Source organism: Myxocyprinus asiaticus, chromosome 6 (assembly GCF_019703515.2).
Source record: "Myxocyprinus asiaticus isolate MX2 ecotype Aquarium Trade chromosome 6, UBuf_Myxa_2, whole genome shotgun sequence".
NCBI classification, from domain to species: Eukaryota; Metazoa; Chordata; class Actinopteri; order Cypriniformes; family Catostomidae; genus Myxocyprinus; species Myxocyprinus asiaticus.
Window position 1 is genome coordinate 31848389 of NC_059349.1, and position 12472 is coordinate 31860860.

The following is a 12472-nucleotide window of genomic DNA, read 5'->3' on the forward strand; positions in this document are numbered from 1 at the left end:
CTTGGAAGAAGACCACTGTCCTTTAGTTACTAGTTTAAGCAGAACAGTACAGTTGTAATTAAATTTAAGATGCACTCTTTTCACAATGGCTCTTTAATGTATTGTGGGGGCCTTTTCTTTAGAAGAAGCAATTGCTTTGAAATATGAGCCAGTGTATGTAGTTTTAGATGGTTGAGGTTTCTCACTGTCTCCCATTCGCATACCACAAATTCTCTGTAACCGATCCTGTTTGACCTTGGCAATTCCCACAAAAATATTTCCCAAACTATACAGGATCTAAGTTTGTATCGACCATTTGTATAAATATACCTTTTTTTTTTTCTTTTTTTTTTTTTTTTGCAGAGATTGAACACAAATAACGTACTGGAAGTCAGGACATTTCATTACTGTACCAGTGATGTGATGGAAACTACGTGACATACCTTTGTACTGTATGTTCCTCTTCCAGTTCGTGCGTCAGTATGATATTAATGAGGAAAAATGTCAAGTGAGATATAAGGTACTGGCCTTTACCAATGAGAAACTGAACTTTGAGTGTTGGTCCAGTCTCGATGCCTCCAGTCTTACCGTACCACACGATATCGCTCTTCTTTTAAACTGAGGAGCCACGGCTTACTGCCTGACTTGTAACAGGCTCTTTCTATAGTAACTTTAGTGCACTACAGGCACCATGTTCACATACAAAAAGAGAACAACAAAGCAGCTGGTGACCTTCCACTCCCTTCCCTTCCTATGAGCTCAGAGGAGGAGAGCGATGGCATAGTCTGGCGCAATTCTCATGGTGCTCAGATACGGCCCTCTCCTAGCCAACAGCAGCTGCTTCACACTATTTTGGTCTTAGGATCACCATAGCAATCCTCCAGACAAGGAATCATTTTCACACTCAAGAGGGAAGGACTGCGTAAAAATAAAAACATACCTTGAAGTCTAGGGAGACTGCACGAAAGTATTGGGAATCCCCTGCCCAAGCTCTTCTCTGTATAAAAATTTGTTATTTTGTATAAACAAATGCAATTACATGAACTGGACCAGGTGTTAAACTGATGTGGGTGAATGTAAGGGCCAAAGAATGCCAGTCAATGCTTCAAACTTTGCAAAGTCACCTTTTTTAATAGTAATTTATGGCAGTAATTTCCAAAAAATAATATATATTTATTTATATGTTTCTATATCATTGCGGGACAGTTAATATCAAAACTTTTATAAGCGAATAATACATTCAAATCAGTTTCAAAATGTGAAGATATTGACAGATTAAAGCCATTTTACTATCAAATGTAGTAATTAAGTCAAATACTTTTCCATTTAAACACCTTAAATACATGAAGCTGATTACAGAAAAAAAATGCATCAAATTTAACTGTGCTTGGTGTAGATGGACCAAAAACTAAAAACAAGAAATCTTTGTGAAAGTAATACCAATATGGGGATCTGATAATTACACTTACATCTCATTTGTATTAGGTTGGGATGGAATAAAAACAGACCATAAAGAAAAAAAGACTAGCCATGTACATAGCCAATGTGTTTACATCAAAGGTGTTTTCCCCCTGCCACAAAAAAAGCAGAAAGTCTTCATTGAAAAATAAGTCTGTTCTACATTTGCAGATTAATCTCGCTTGCAAATGACAAGTGCTCATCCATTCTGATGCTCTTCTCTTCCCTCCTCCTTCTCTCTCACATACTCTCGCAGTCTGACAAAACCTCTGTAAAAACAGTCACCCTGTTACTGCTGAAATTCATGCTTCACACGACACATACAGCCCAACATCCTCTCATAAACAAGCCGTATTCAGCGACCAGAGCTGGAAAATACACCATGCACACAGAATGTTCAAATCAATCAGCAAAACATGCGGTGCTGCAAAGTAATTTTAGTCAAGGCCATTTCGTGTCCAACTGTTGCCTAAATATATTCTGACTTTGTATATAAAATAGATCTATTTATAAGTATACATTTTTCATTTCAATACTAGTGCAAGAGCACCATGTGCACAATAATTTCAATTCACATCCTCATGCACCACCAGACCAAAATAATCAAGAATAACAGCAGATTTTCACAAAAATCCAAGTTAAGAGCGCATTTCAAAAATCACTTATTTTCTGAGGTAAACTATAACACTGTTACAAATTCTCAAAGGCATCCATCTTTACATTCGCATTCAGAACCAGTGGGTCGACCTGAATGTATTCAACACAATTTAGCAGGCATAATATTGAGGCAAGTTGCTTGGCGTATCGCTCTGCACGTGTCAAGTTAAAGGGATAGTTCACCCAAAAATAAAATTCTCTCATCATTTACTCACCCTTATGCCATCCCAGATACGTTTGACTTTCTTTCTTCTGCTGAACACAAACAAAGATTTTTAGAAGAATATCTGAGCTCTGTAGGTCCATTCAATGCAAGTGAATCGTGACCAGACTTTTGAAGGTCCTAAAAAGCACATAAAGGCAGCATAAAAGCAATCCACATGAATCCACTGGTTAAATCTATATCTTCAGAAGCGATATGATAGTTGTGGGTGAGAAACATTCCTTTTTAACTAGAAATTTCCTCCATGCCCAGTAGGTGGCGATATGCAAAAAGAATGTGAATCGCCAAAAACAAAAGAAGAATGTGAAAGTGAAAGTGGAGATTTATAGTAAAAAAAGGGCTTAAATACTGATCTATTTCTCACCCACACCTATCATATAGCTTATGAAGACATAGATTTAACCAATGGAATCTTATGGATAAATTTTATGCTGCCTTTATCTGCTTTTTGGGCCTTTAAATTTCTGGCTACCATTCACTTGCAATGTATGAACCTACAGAGCTGAAATATTCTTCTAAAAATCTTCGTTTGTGTTCAGCAGAAGAAAGAAAGTCATACACATCTTTGGGTGAACTATCCCTTTAAGGGGGGGGGGGGGGGGGTTATCGAGCACAGTCTCAGGCCTGAAGATTAAAGGTGCAAAATCCAATGTAAATATTTTACTAATTTCTCAAAAAATAAAAGCCATGCATTATACCCTACAGTGATTTTACAATGTCAAACATAAATTATTACAATATTATTCAGAATAAATAACTTTTTAAAACCAAACCACACACTGTACTCTAGTTGTTTACTAAATAGCCAATCTTTGTATAATATTGGATAAATAATATTTGAATATTTTCTACAGGACTGTTATTGGCTGTAACGTGCTATTATTTTATATTAGATTTTAGTGAATAAGAGTACAAAGCACTAGAGATATTTTTGTCATCTGTCACTACAGGTGAAAGTACACAAAAAACAAAAAACAAAAAAAAACCACAACAATAGATACAAAACAAATAAATAAAATCCTCAAGACAAAGTCATTAAACCAGTACCATGCACAGGCATGTCATGGATGAATCTCCTTAAACAGGAGCAGCAGATGATAGACAAGGCTGTAGAAATGGGTAATGGAATAAGACTGGCAAGTGACCCTTTCAAAATGTGCATGGTGTTTTCAACCAAGTGGAAAGCGGACACTGGTACACACTCCTGCTGCCCAAACACACTGGCGACCCGCAGCACATCTCCCTTTTAAAACGTCAGTTGGTAAATTAGTAAGGCAGCTGTTCGCTTCCGTCAACTAAAAGTGCATCTCCGAACATATCCAGTTAAGTCCCCCCCATTCCACCCCTCCCCATAGCAGCGGGGTGGACATGCACTTGACTGGGTACGGCTTGGATCAGCAGATTCTTTTTCGTTCCCAACGACTGGTTGCTTCAGCTTTCAGAGCCCAAGCGAGTCACAAATCATCGCCAGAGGAACTGGGTTGGCTCAAGCCGAATGGTCCAGGTTTCGTCTTTCTCCCATGATTTGCTCTAATTCCAGTCGTCCAGTCCTTTGCCTGTGTCTGAGTCTGACTGGCGCCATTTTGTTTTAAAGGCCACTGACGCAACTGCAGAGAATTAGGGGCCTACGCCGCTAGTTTTCATGAGCTCACTGAAGGGTCGAAACAGTTAGAGGGTAAGTAATTATGTTGAATAACATTCAGGCACAGCTGAAATTACATGTCAAGAGTAGGTAAGGTAGACAACATTAGTTGGGGCAAAGATGGACATCAGGGCCAATGGCTCTGGTGTGAAAGCACTCAACCTGCAATATCCTCCATTTGTGTATGTGAATCTTACCTGAGTTTAATGTTTCGTCAAGTGAGAAAATGGACAAAAATAATTGCCAGTCCAATATTTATCAGCATCACTAGTATGACCAATATTGAGTTGGGACCCTGGAAAACCAACAGAAGTGACAAAGGTTTAGATTTTACATTTTGATCTTAAAATCAACAATCACGTTATACTTATTTTGTAATAGTAACCCGAAAGGGAAAGTTCACCCAGAAATGAAAAGTCATCATCTATCCACCCTCATGTTGTTCAAAACCCATAAGACTTTCTTCAGTGGAACAGAAAAGGCAATAATAGGCAGCTCAGTCACCATTCACGTTCATTACATCTTTTTTTTCATACAATGAAAGTGAATGGTGACTGAGGCTGTCACTCCCTAACATTTTGCCTAACTCTAAGTAAACTTACTAAACAGTTGCGCCACTTTTGCATGTGGTATTTCAGTGCAAAAACCTGTGCTTCATTCACTAACCATCCGTAATCTAGTTAAACAGGCGCAATCAGCGCTGAAATTACACTGCGTCTTGAGTATTTAAATTAAGTCATTCTCATTCACAAAAATTGTCCACTGCAATTTACATTGCACTATTACTGCCAAAAGAAAGCTTTTTATTTCGATTTTTATTTGAAAGAGATATTAGCATACATTTTCTATCAATCATATCAGCAGTATTTCATCAAACAGTGATCAAATGATTGGGAAGAGCATTGTAAACTGTCATATATCCTGATGCATGTGTATTCAAGAGCACTTTCAGCATGTTAAAGAGATGATTCAGGTGTCAGGATTACAGTAGTGAGTGATGCTAAACAGTACCGCCAGATCAGTGTGGGACAGATCATAGTGGTATGTTGCATCCTCCGCTATATAGCCCTCAGAATCAGCTCACAAGTTTGGAATTGCGTGTGGGAATTGCGTGTGCAATTTGCATTTAGCAGTGATTTTGTGGGCGTGTCTGCGCCTTTGCCTGATCTGCATAATTTTCTTAATGAATCGCCTCTAAACCAGAACTGACAGTGTGTGCAAATTTACCAGGCACAGTTAATTCTTAGTGAAATTCCCCCATACTGCACTAGTTTGAAACAACAAATGCTGAATGCTGACAGAATTTTTCCAGAAGTTTTTTCCCATAAATTTTTTCCATAGGGATTTCATGAAGTACTTCATAAAAGAGTTCTAAGACATGAACCAAACCAACCAGCTATGAGATGAATCACAACACTACAAACTTTGATTTGAAGCAAAAAGATATTTGAAAATCAGACAAAAAGAAAAAGGCGTAACTGTACTTACGTGAGGGAATGAACTACAAGCGCATGAAGCATTGCGAATGACGTAATTTAAGTAAAAACACTGTATAAAACTATTGAATTAAAGCTGTTGATTATATAAGAATCAATATTTTTTCAAATGTATTGCAAAATATTCAGAGAATTACAAATATATAAGTAGTTTGAGAGTGCAGGGAGATCAACTCAGTTGCGTCATTCGCACTGCAACATGGAAGATGGCGGTCGCTGCTGTGCTATTTTGCTGTGGATTCTCTGATGGATCTTTCTTTTCAGAATTCAAGGGTAGTGTAGTTCTTCAGGAATTTTGCTTTAAAAAGTTGAAATAATGTGAACTGAAGCATACACCATTCACTAACAACCTCGCAGCTCAGTAGGTCTGTCTTTAAAAGTATAGAAGTTTTTGTTAATAATCAATTCCCCAATGGAAAAAATGAATGGGATTTTTACTTCCAGTACCAGACTGTTGCTCTCTATTATATTTAACACATTTTATGTTATTTTAGGGATATATGCCACTTACTGATTCCTCCTCAACAATGTCAGTTGTAATTTCCATGCTGGCTTTCTTAGTTTCTGCTAGGCTCTTTGGCTTCAGCGATTCCTGTTTCTTCAGTTTCGGCTCGGGTTTGCTCTCTTTGGCCATTACTGGTTTGGGTGTTGGTGGGTGGTACTGCTTTGCAGGTGGGGGGATCCTGGCAAGAGCAGTTGGGGTTACATGGTGATGTTCTTCCTCCTCTGGTTCATCAGGTGGGATCATTACCTCTGCCTTCACAAAGTATCCATGATACTGAGAGTGCAGCTCACCGTTCCCTGGGCTGGAGGCATTGGTGACCGGCGCTAGCAGCTTGGAAGGTTTGGGTACGGGTTCTACTTCCTGTCTTAATTCCTGTTTGTCTGGTATCCTGGAAGTAGCCTTGGTGACACCCGCTGCAAGGCTTTCGGTAGCAGGGGGGTTGTTTTCTTTGATAGCTTTTTGGGCACTTCTGTTAAAGAAGGGCTTTTTCTTGCTGAGGGGTGGTGAGGGGGGTGGCGTGGGACCCGGGCTTTGGGAAGGTGTCTGGGTTGGGGTGGTGCCTTTGCGATAAAAGTGTGGACTTCCTGATGGTGATTTCTCTTTCTTTTCCTCTGGGGCTTCTTTAATCTCAATGGGCTCACTGGAAAACCGTTGCTTGATATAATCTGGGCCTTTAAAATGGGTATCAGGAATGTCAGAATTAGTATTATATTTTAATCATACTTCATACAGACTCATTGGATTATTTTGGGCATTTTGCCACATTTTTTTTTACTGATAAACACAGGAGTAGAGAGAGAGAGAGAGACAAGAGGAGAAAGAGGAAATCAAGGGGAATGGATGGTAACATTACCCAGGCCAGACTGAAACATTGAAAAAAATAATAATAAAAAAATAAAAAATAAACTTTTCTTAATCATTACTTTTGTCATGTTTTAAAATAAAATATATAAATACCCTTAAAACACAATACATTATGATAAATATACCTGACAAGCAAAATTGCATAAGGGATTAAAGCTAACACTTTACAATAAGGTTCTATTCATTAACATTAGTTAATGCATTACTTATCATGAACTAACAATGAACAATATTTTTGTTCAGCATTTATTAATCTTTGTTAATGTTAATGTACTGTATAAATATACAATTGTTCATTGCATTAATATTATCGTACACTACTTTTAATGTAAAAAATGTGTTAACAAATGAACATTAACCAAGATTAAGAAGTGCTGTGAAAATATTGTTCATTATTATTTCATGTTTAATAATGTAGTTAACTAATGTTAACGAATACATTCTTATTGTAAAGTGTTATCAAATTAAGATGTGTTTTCAGAGAATGTTTCTTGAATTTTTATAAAGCTTGTCTTTCATACCTCACTGGTAAATAGCTCTTAATGTAAATTGTGTTACATTTATGCTTAAAACACGAATAAACAATTTGCCCATGGGGTAAAAAATTAAATAAACTTAATTCAGTATATATTATCTAAGCACAAGCCCTAATATTTTTCTTCTCAGGAAAATATATTTAGTTTAAAGGATGTTTAGATATTTTTTACTGAAAAACAAGACAAAAATACTGATACTGGTCACAGCACTCTCAGACTAAATTAGATTCTTCCAAACAAAAGTTCAGACATAAAATGATTAATATGTGACAAAAAAGACCTTGATACCTCTAAATAAGCTTCAAACATTTTCAAACAAAACATCAAGAGAGCGCTGTTTGCAAATATCTGGCTCAGAATAAACTACCACCACAACAGATGCAATTTCACATTTTCACAGTTTCACAGTCTCAGTCTGTTAGTGTTTATGCAGGGATGGACATTAAGAACTTTTCCACTTGCTTTATGATTCAAGCGTGAGCTTCCAGGCATTCTCCAGATTCTCCATACCACAGATATGGCCAAAGTGGCCTCACAGCTGACATGGGTGGGCTTTCTAGAACTTGCACTGGACTGTGACCAGACCCAGACTCAGACTGCAGCATAAATGACACTCTTTATCAGCCATTTCACAAAGCAGACCACAGAGGTGAGGTACACTAACAGCTCATCTGCTAAGAGCCTTGACGACAAGCTCTTTCCAAAAAATGATACGAGTATGTTTTTAAAAAAAATAAAATAAAAAATAAAACACTCACACACACACACACACACACACACACACACACACACACACACACACAATAACACCTTACAGTTTAGAGAAGGTTATTTTGGGGCAGAAAAGGATGTTTTAATATTAAGAGATTGGCTCTGGGGTAAGCACACTGGGGTATCCGGCTGTAGCTGATATTCAGTTGTAGCTGAATATATGCTGATTTTCAGAACAACAGCACAATTACGAGTGAGATACAGCTATTTAAATAAAAAGTTAATATCGAGTAATTTCCATTCAAGACACAATGGCCAGTTGTTTTTGACTATTTTTACTCTACTTACAAAAAAGTTCCCCAGACTGTCAACTTGACGCCTTTAACGCAGACAATAAAGTGATACAAAAATCAAATTGTCCCAGTGCTGTTAACATACTGTTGCAATCGAAATTATTCAACCCCCCCAAGACAGTAAGGATTTACAAAGGTAAGCTTTTTTTTTTTTTTACTTTACATCTATATCACTTGAGTGACACATTCAAAGTCATAGTATGAATATATAACCTAATATTTGTAAATAGCAGGATTTTTAAAAATACATGTCATAATTATTCAACCCCTATTGCATGTAGCTGTTTCTTAAATATGTAAGGCTACACAAGTAATTGTTTTTAAAACAAAATTAAGTCATCAATCTGCAATGGCACTTATTTAAGTTTTAAAATTTAAGTTTAGCGTTGTAAGCAAAAATGTATTTCTATGCAATTAAAAATAAGCTGTCTCAAAAGCTAATAGAGGAGATAATTTCATTACACAAGAAAGGTCATGGCTAAAAGTACATTTCCAAGGCACTTCAATTTCCAATAGACAACGTTGGCAGCACCATTCATACATTTTTTAAATATGGTACAACAGCAACCTTCTTGGGTTGTGGAAGAAAGCAAAACTTCACCAAGGGAAATGTTGACTTGAATATTCAAGAAGTAGTTAGGAAAGACCTGTGGAGTCCTGGAAGAAGGTTTTATAGACATATGACACTAAACTGAAAATGAGTTTTAGACCCATGTCAGCAGTACGTCTGGAGTAAGATGACAAGGTGATGACAAGAACACCACCATCCCCACAGTCAAGCATGGAGGTGGGTTAGTCCTGTTATGGGGGTCTTTTGCAGCTGCAGGAAACGGCTATCCTGACTATGTGACTGCCACCATGGATTCTTTCAGGTATCAGGCCATTTTGGCATGAAAAATGTGATGCCTTCAGTGTGTAAATTGAAGCTCGGTGATCACTGGAATTTCCAGCAAGACAATAACACCAAGGATACATCCAAGTTATCCAAAATCTGGTTCAGGGATAGGTCGTGGAATGTCCTTAAATGGCCCTTTCAGTCCATCATTAAAATCCCATTGCAAACCTTTGCTGGGATTTCAAGGAAGCAGTGGCAGCACAGAAACCAAAGAATGTCAATGAGCTGGAAGCTTTTGCTCATGAGAAATGTGTAAAAATTCTAATAGAGAGGTGTCCGAAGCCTGAAAACACTTACCTGAAACATTTATTTGCTGTTATTAAGGATAAAGGATGCTCCACAAATGATTGACTTTGGGGGTTGAATATTTTTGACATGACATTTGTGGAGAGAATTAATTATTTTTTATTTTAAAATTTGGGTAAACTGAACTCTTTGTTCTCAAAATCACTCAAATGTGTATTAAAAACTTACATTGACTGTTTACTGAGGTTTTAGTTTATGTGTTTTAATTCACATCACGAGAATGTATTGCTGGTCAGGGGGGTTGAATATTTTTGACATGACATTTGTGGAGAGAATTAGTTATTTTTTTATTTTAAAATAAAATGTAACTCTTTGTTCTCACAATCACTCAAATGTGTATTAAAAACTTACTTTGACTGTTTACTGAGTTCCCATCTATGTTGGGCGCTTATTGGCTGCTTTTCTTTATTATTTGGTCCAAGTCATCAATTTCAAAAACTTTTTGAAAACTTTTTATAATTAAATAAATTAATATGGTGGCACAATTATATTTTTGTCTACAAAACTCATTTCAAACATTTAAGCATACGCCTTCAGATCAAAAGATTTTTAAGATCATGAGAAACATTTCAGTCAAGTGTTTCAAAACTTTTGACTGGTAGTGTGTATACACACACACACACACACACACACACACACACACACACACTATATATACATATATTACATGAAACAAGTCAAACCAAACTTCTACTCTCAACAAGCAGTGAAAGTGCTTAATAAACATCAATCTTGATATTTTAAGAATTAATATTTGGATGGTTTAAATGGAGATTGGAATTTTTACCCATCCCCAATCCCTATTATTTTTATTGTAAGATATACATTTGGTTTTATTGGTTCAGTATAGCAAAATCCAATTATTTTCTTGAACCCCCTAGAACCTCCGGTTAGGAATAACTGATATAATGAATTTCCAATTTTTTTTATTAATTAATTAATGTAAATCAAAATTTGTATTGTGAAATGACTAAATTCAGCATGTTTTACACCAAATAATCCTTTTGAAATTAATTACGTGTGGATTTTACAATGATAAAATCGCTGTTTTATAAGAGAAGGCACGAACAATTTTGCAACAGGTAGGTGTCAGTTTACAGCTCTCCCCATTAATTTGTATGGTATCTGCAAATTAATTTTCAGCTATTAATTTGTCTATTACAGTGGTTCTGAACTATGGGAAGAGAGACGTGTGAGGCCTAGGATCTAGAAACTAGTAACTGGCAATCTTTTCTTTTTCTTTTTGATGTGTCAAAACAAGCTCTTCAGGCACTATGGTTCATTGTATGATGTAATGGACATAAACATGCACGGCTCAATATATGACAATCTTTCATTTGTGTGATATGAACAATATTACTGTCCTGAATTTAAAACAATTTGGTCATGAAGTTCGCCACTGTGACAATTGTTACCATTGACTGGTGGGTATGTCAATAACATTTCTGTGACATTACACTCACCCATATAACGTGTTTTGGGCACAGCATTTAATAATGTGTATTAAAAATCTTTGATGCTTGCCCAGTCTCAAAGCCCATGGCACATGCCTGAGGCACACCTAGCTAGCATACATTCGGTGCACATTGCTCTTCAGAGAAGCAGCAGTACACAAGTCTTGGTGGTAGATCTGCTTGTTTAGGGGGTTGTGTTTTGTGTTATGAATTTGTGCAGCTTCCCTGCTTTTTTGGGGTTTGTGTTAATGTCTAATTTTGCAGCAGCATGTGATACATGCTTGATGCAGCATGCCATGTTTTTCTAATTGTGCAGCAGCAGCAGCATTTTCACATGCTTAACACAGTATGTCTGTGTATGTTCTAGCAGTAGCAAGTATCCGTTGATCTAGTCCACCAAGACCAATATCCTGTCAATATGTCATACCTACAATAACATGCTAACTTCTTCCGAGAGTTGTCATGACTGAACCAAAATTAGTGTATCTCACTAATAAACATTTGCAATTTTGATCTGAATCTATTTCATTTCGGCAATGACATCTTCAAGGTAATTCTTATTAAAGTGGAGTAAAAAACTGACTTGTCCTGGACAACTCTTACCTAAAAAGATGAGCAACAGCACTATCCTAAACATTTTTAAATGTGCTACTCAAGATGGCAGGCCTGTTAGAACATCTCAACTTTTTTCAGAAGATAGAAGACAGAGGTATCATGTATTACACTCTCTCTGAATGCTGTAGTTCACACACAGCTGCCTAAGCGCTGGTGATTCAGCGATATTATTTATGACATGACATAAAATGACATCCTTCATAGTGGACCTTTTGTGTCCTAAACTGCAGGTATAATCCCACAGTGGCTTAACTGTCAGAACAGGTTATTGTACGATTATCTGACAATTGAGTCTAAGCGGCTGCTATTGAAATAAACAATTATGCTTTACTGCAACAGATGGATTTAAAAAAAAAAAAATTCTATTACATTTTATGGGCCAGTTTGTCTGTTTGACACATGCTACTTTGAAACCTTGAAGCCTCTGATTAAAAATTGTTATTCAGAATTTGTTATTTGTTTAACTTCATAAGAAAGATGTCACTGGTCAGCCATGCAGACCTGCGATTGGGGTGGGGGATTGGGATTTTAGGATTCTACTGAGTGTTTGGGAATTATCCTGAAACCATTTGGTAATGTATGGACAAATGCCAAAGGTTTAGTCAGGCTTTATATGAGCAGAGGGGTGGAAGAAACCTTTGCCTCACCGAATTGAGATTAAAGTGATATTATTGAGATTAATGATAAGGAGATGACATAAACCATGCATATACTATGCTTCATTCATTATGGAACATTTCGATAACTCAAAACTCAAAAATTTAAAACAAAATTGTTG

At 36.7% G+C, this 12472-nt stretch overlaps 1 protein-coding gene across 2 annotated transcripts in view; it reads right to left on the reverse strand.

Moving 5' to 3' along the window:
* Positions 1-1090: 1090 nt before the first annotated feature.
* The window catches only part of jph1b (junctophilin 1b), a 29513-nt gene continuing 18131 nt past the window's right edge, over positions 1091-12472 (reverse strand). Inside the window, exons 4-6 of one of the 2 annotated variants that reach the window (XM_051700943.1) lie at positions 5967-6631; positions 4157-4254; positions 1091-1706 (exon numbers count right to left, since the gene is read on the reverse strand). In XM_051700943.1, the coding sequence (XP_051556903.1) occupies positions 4174-4254; positions 5967-6631 (746 nt within the window). In that variant the 3' untranslated portion in view covers positions 1091-1706; positions 4157-4173. Of the gene's footprint in view, positions 1707-2909; positions 3969-4156; positions 4255-5966; positions 6632-12472 lie in introns of those variants that run through there. The other variant, XM_051700944.1, reaches the window with a different exon arrangement.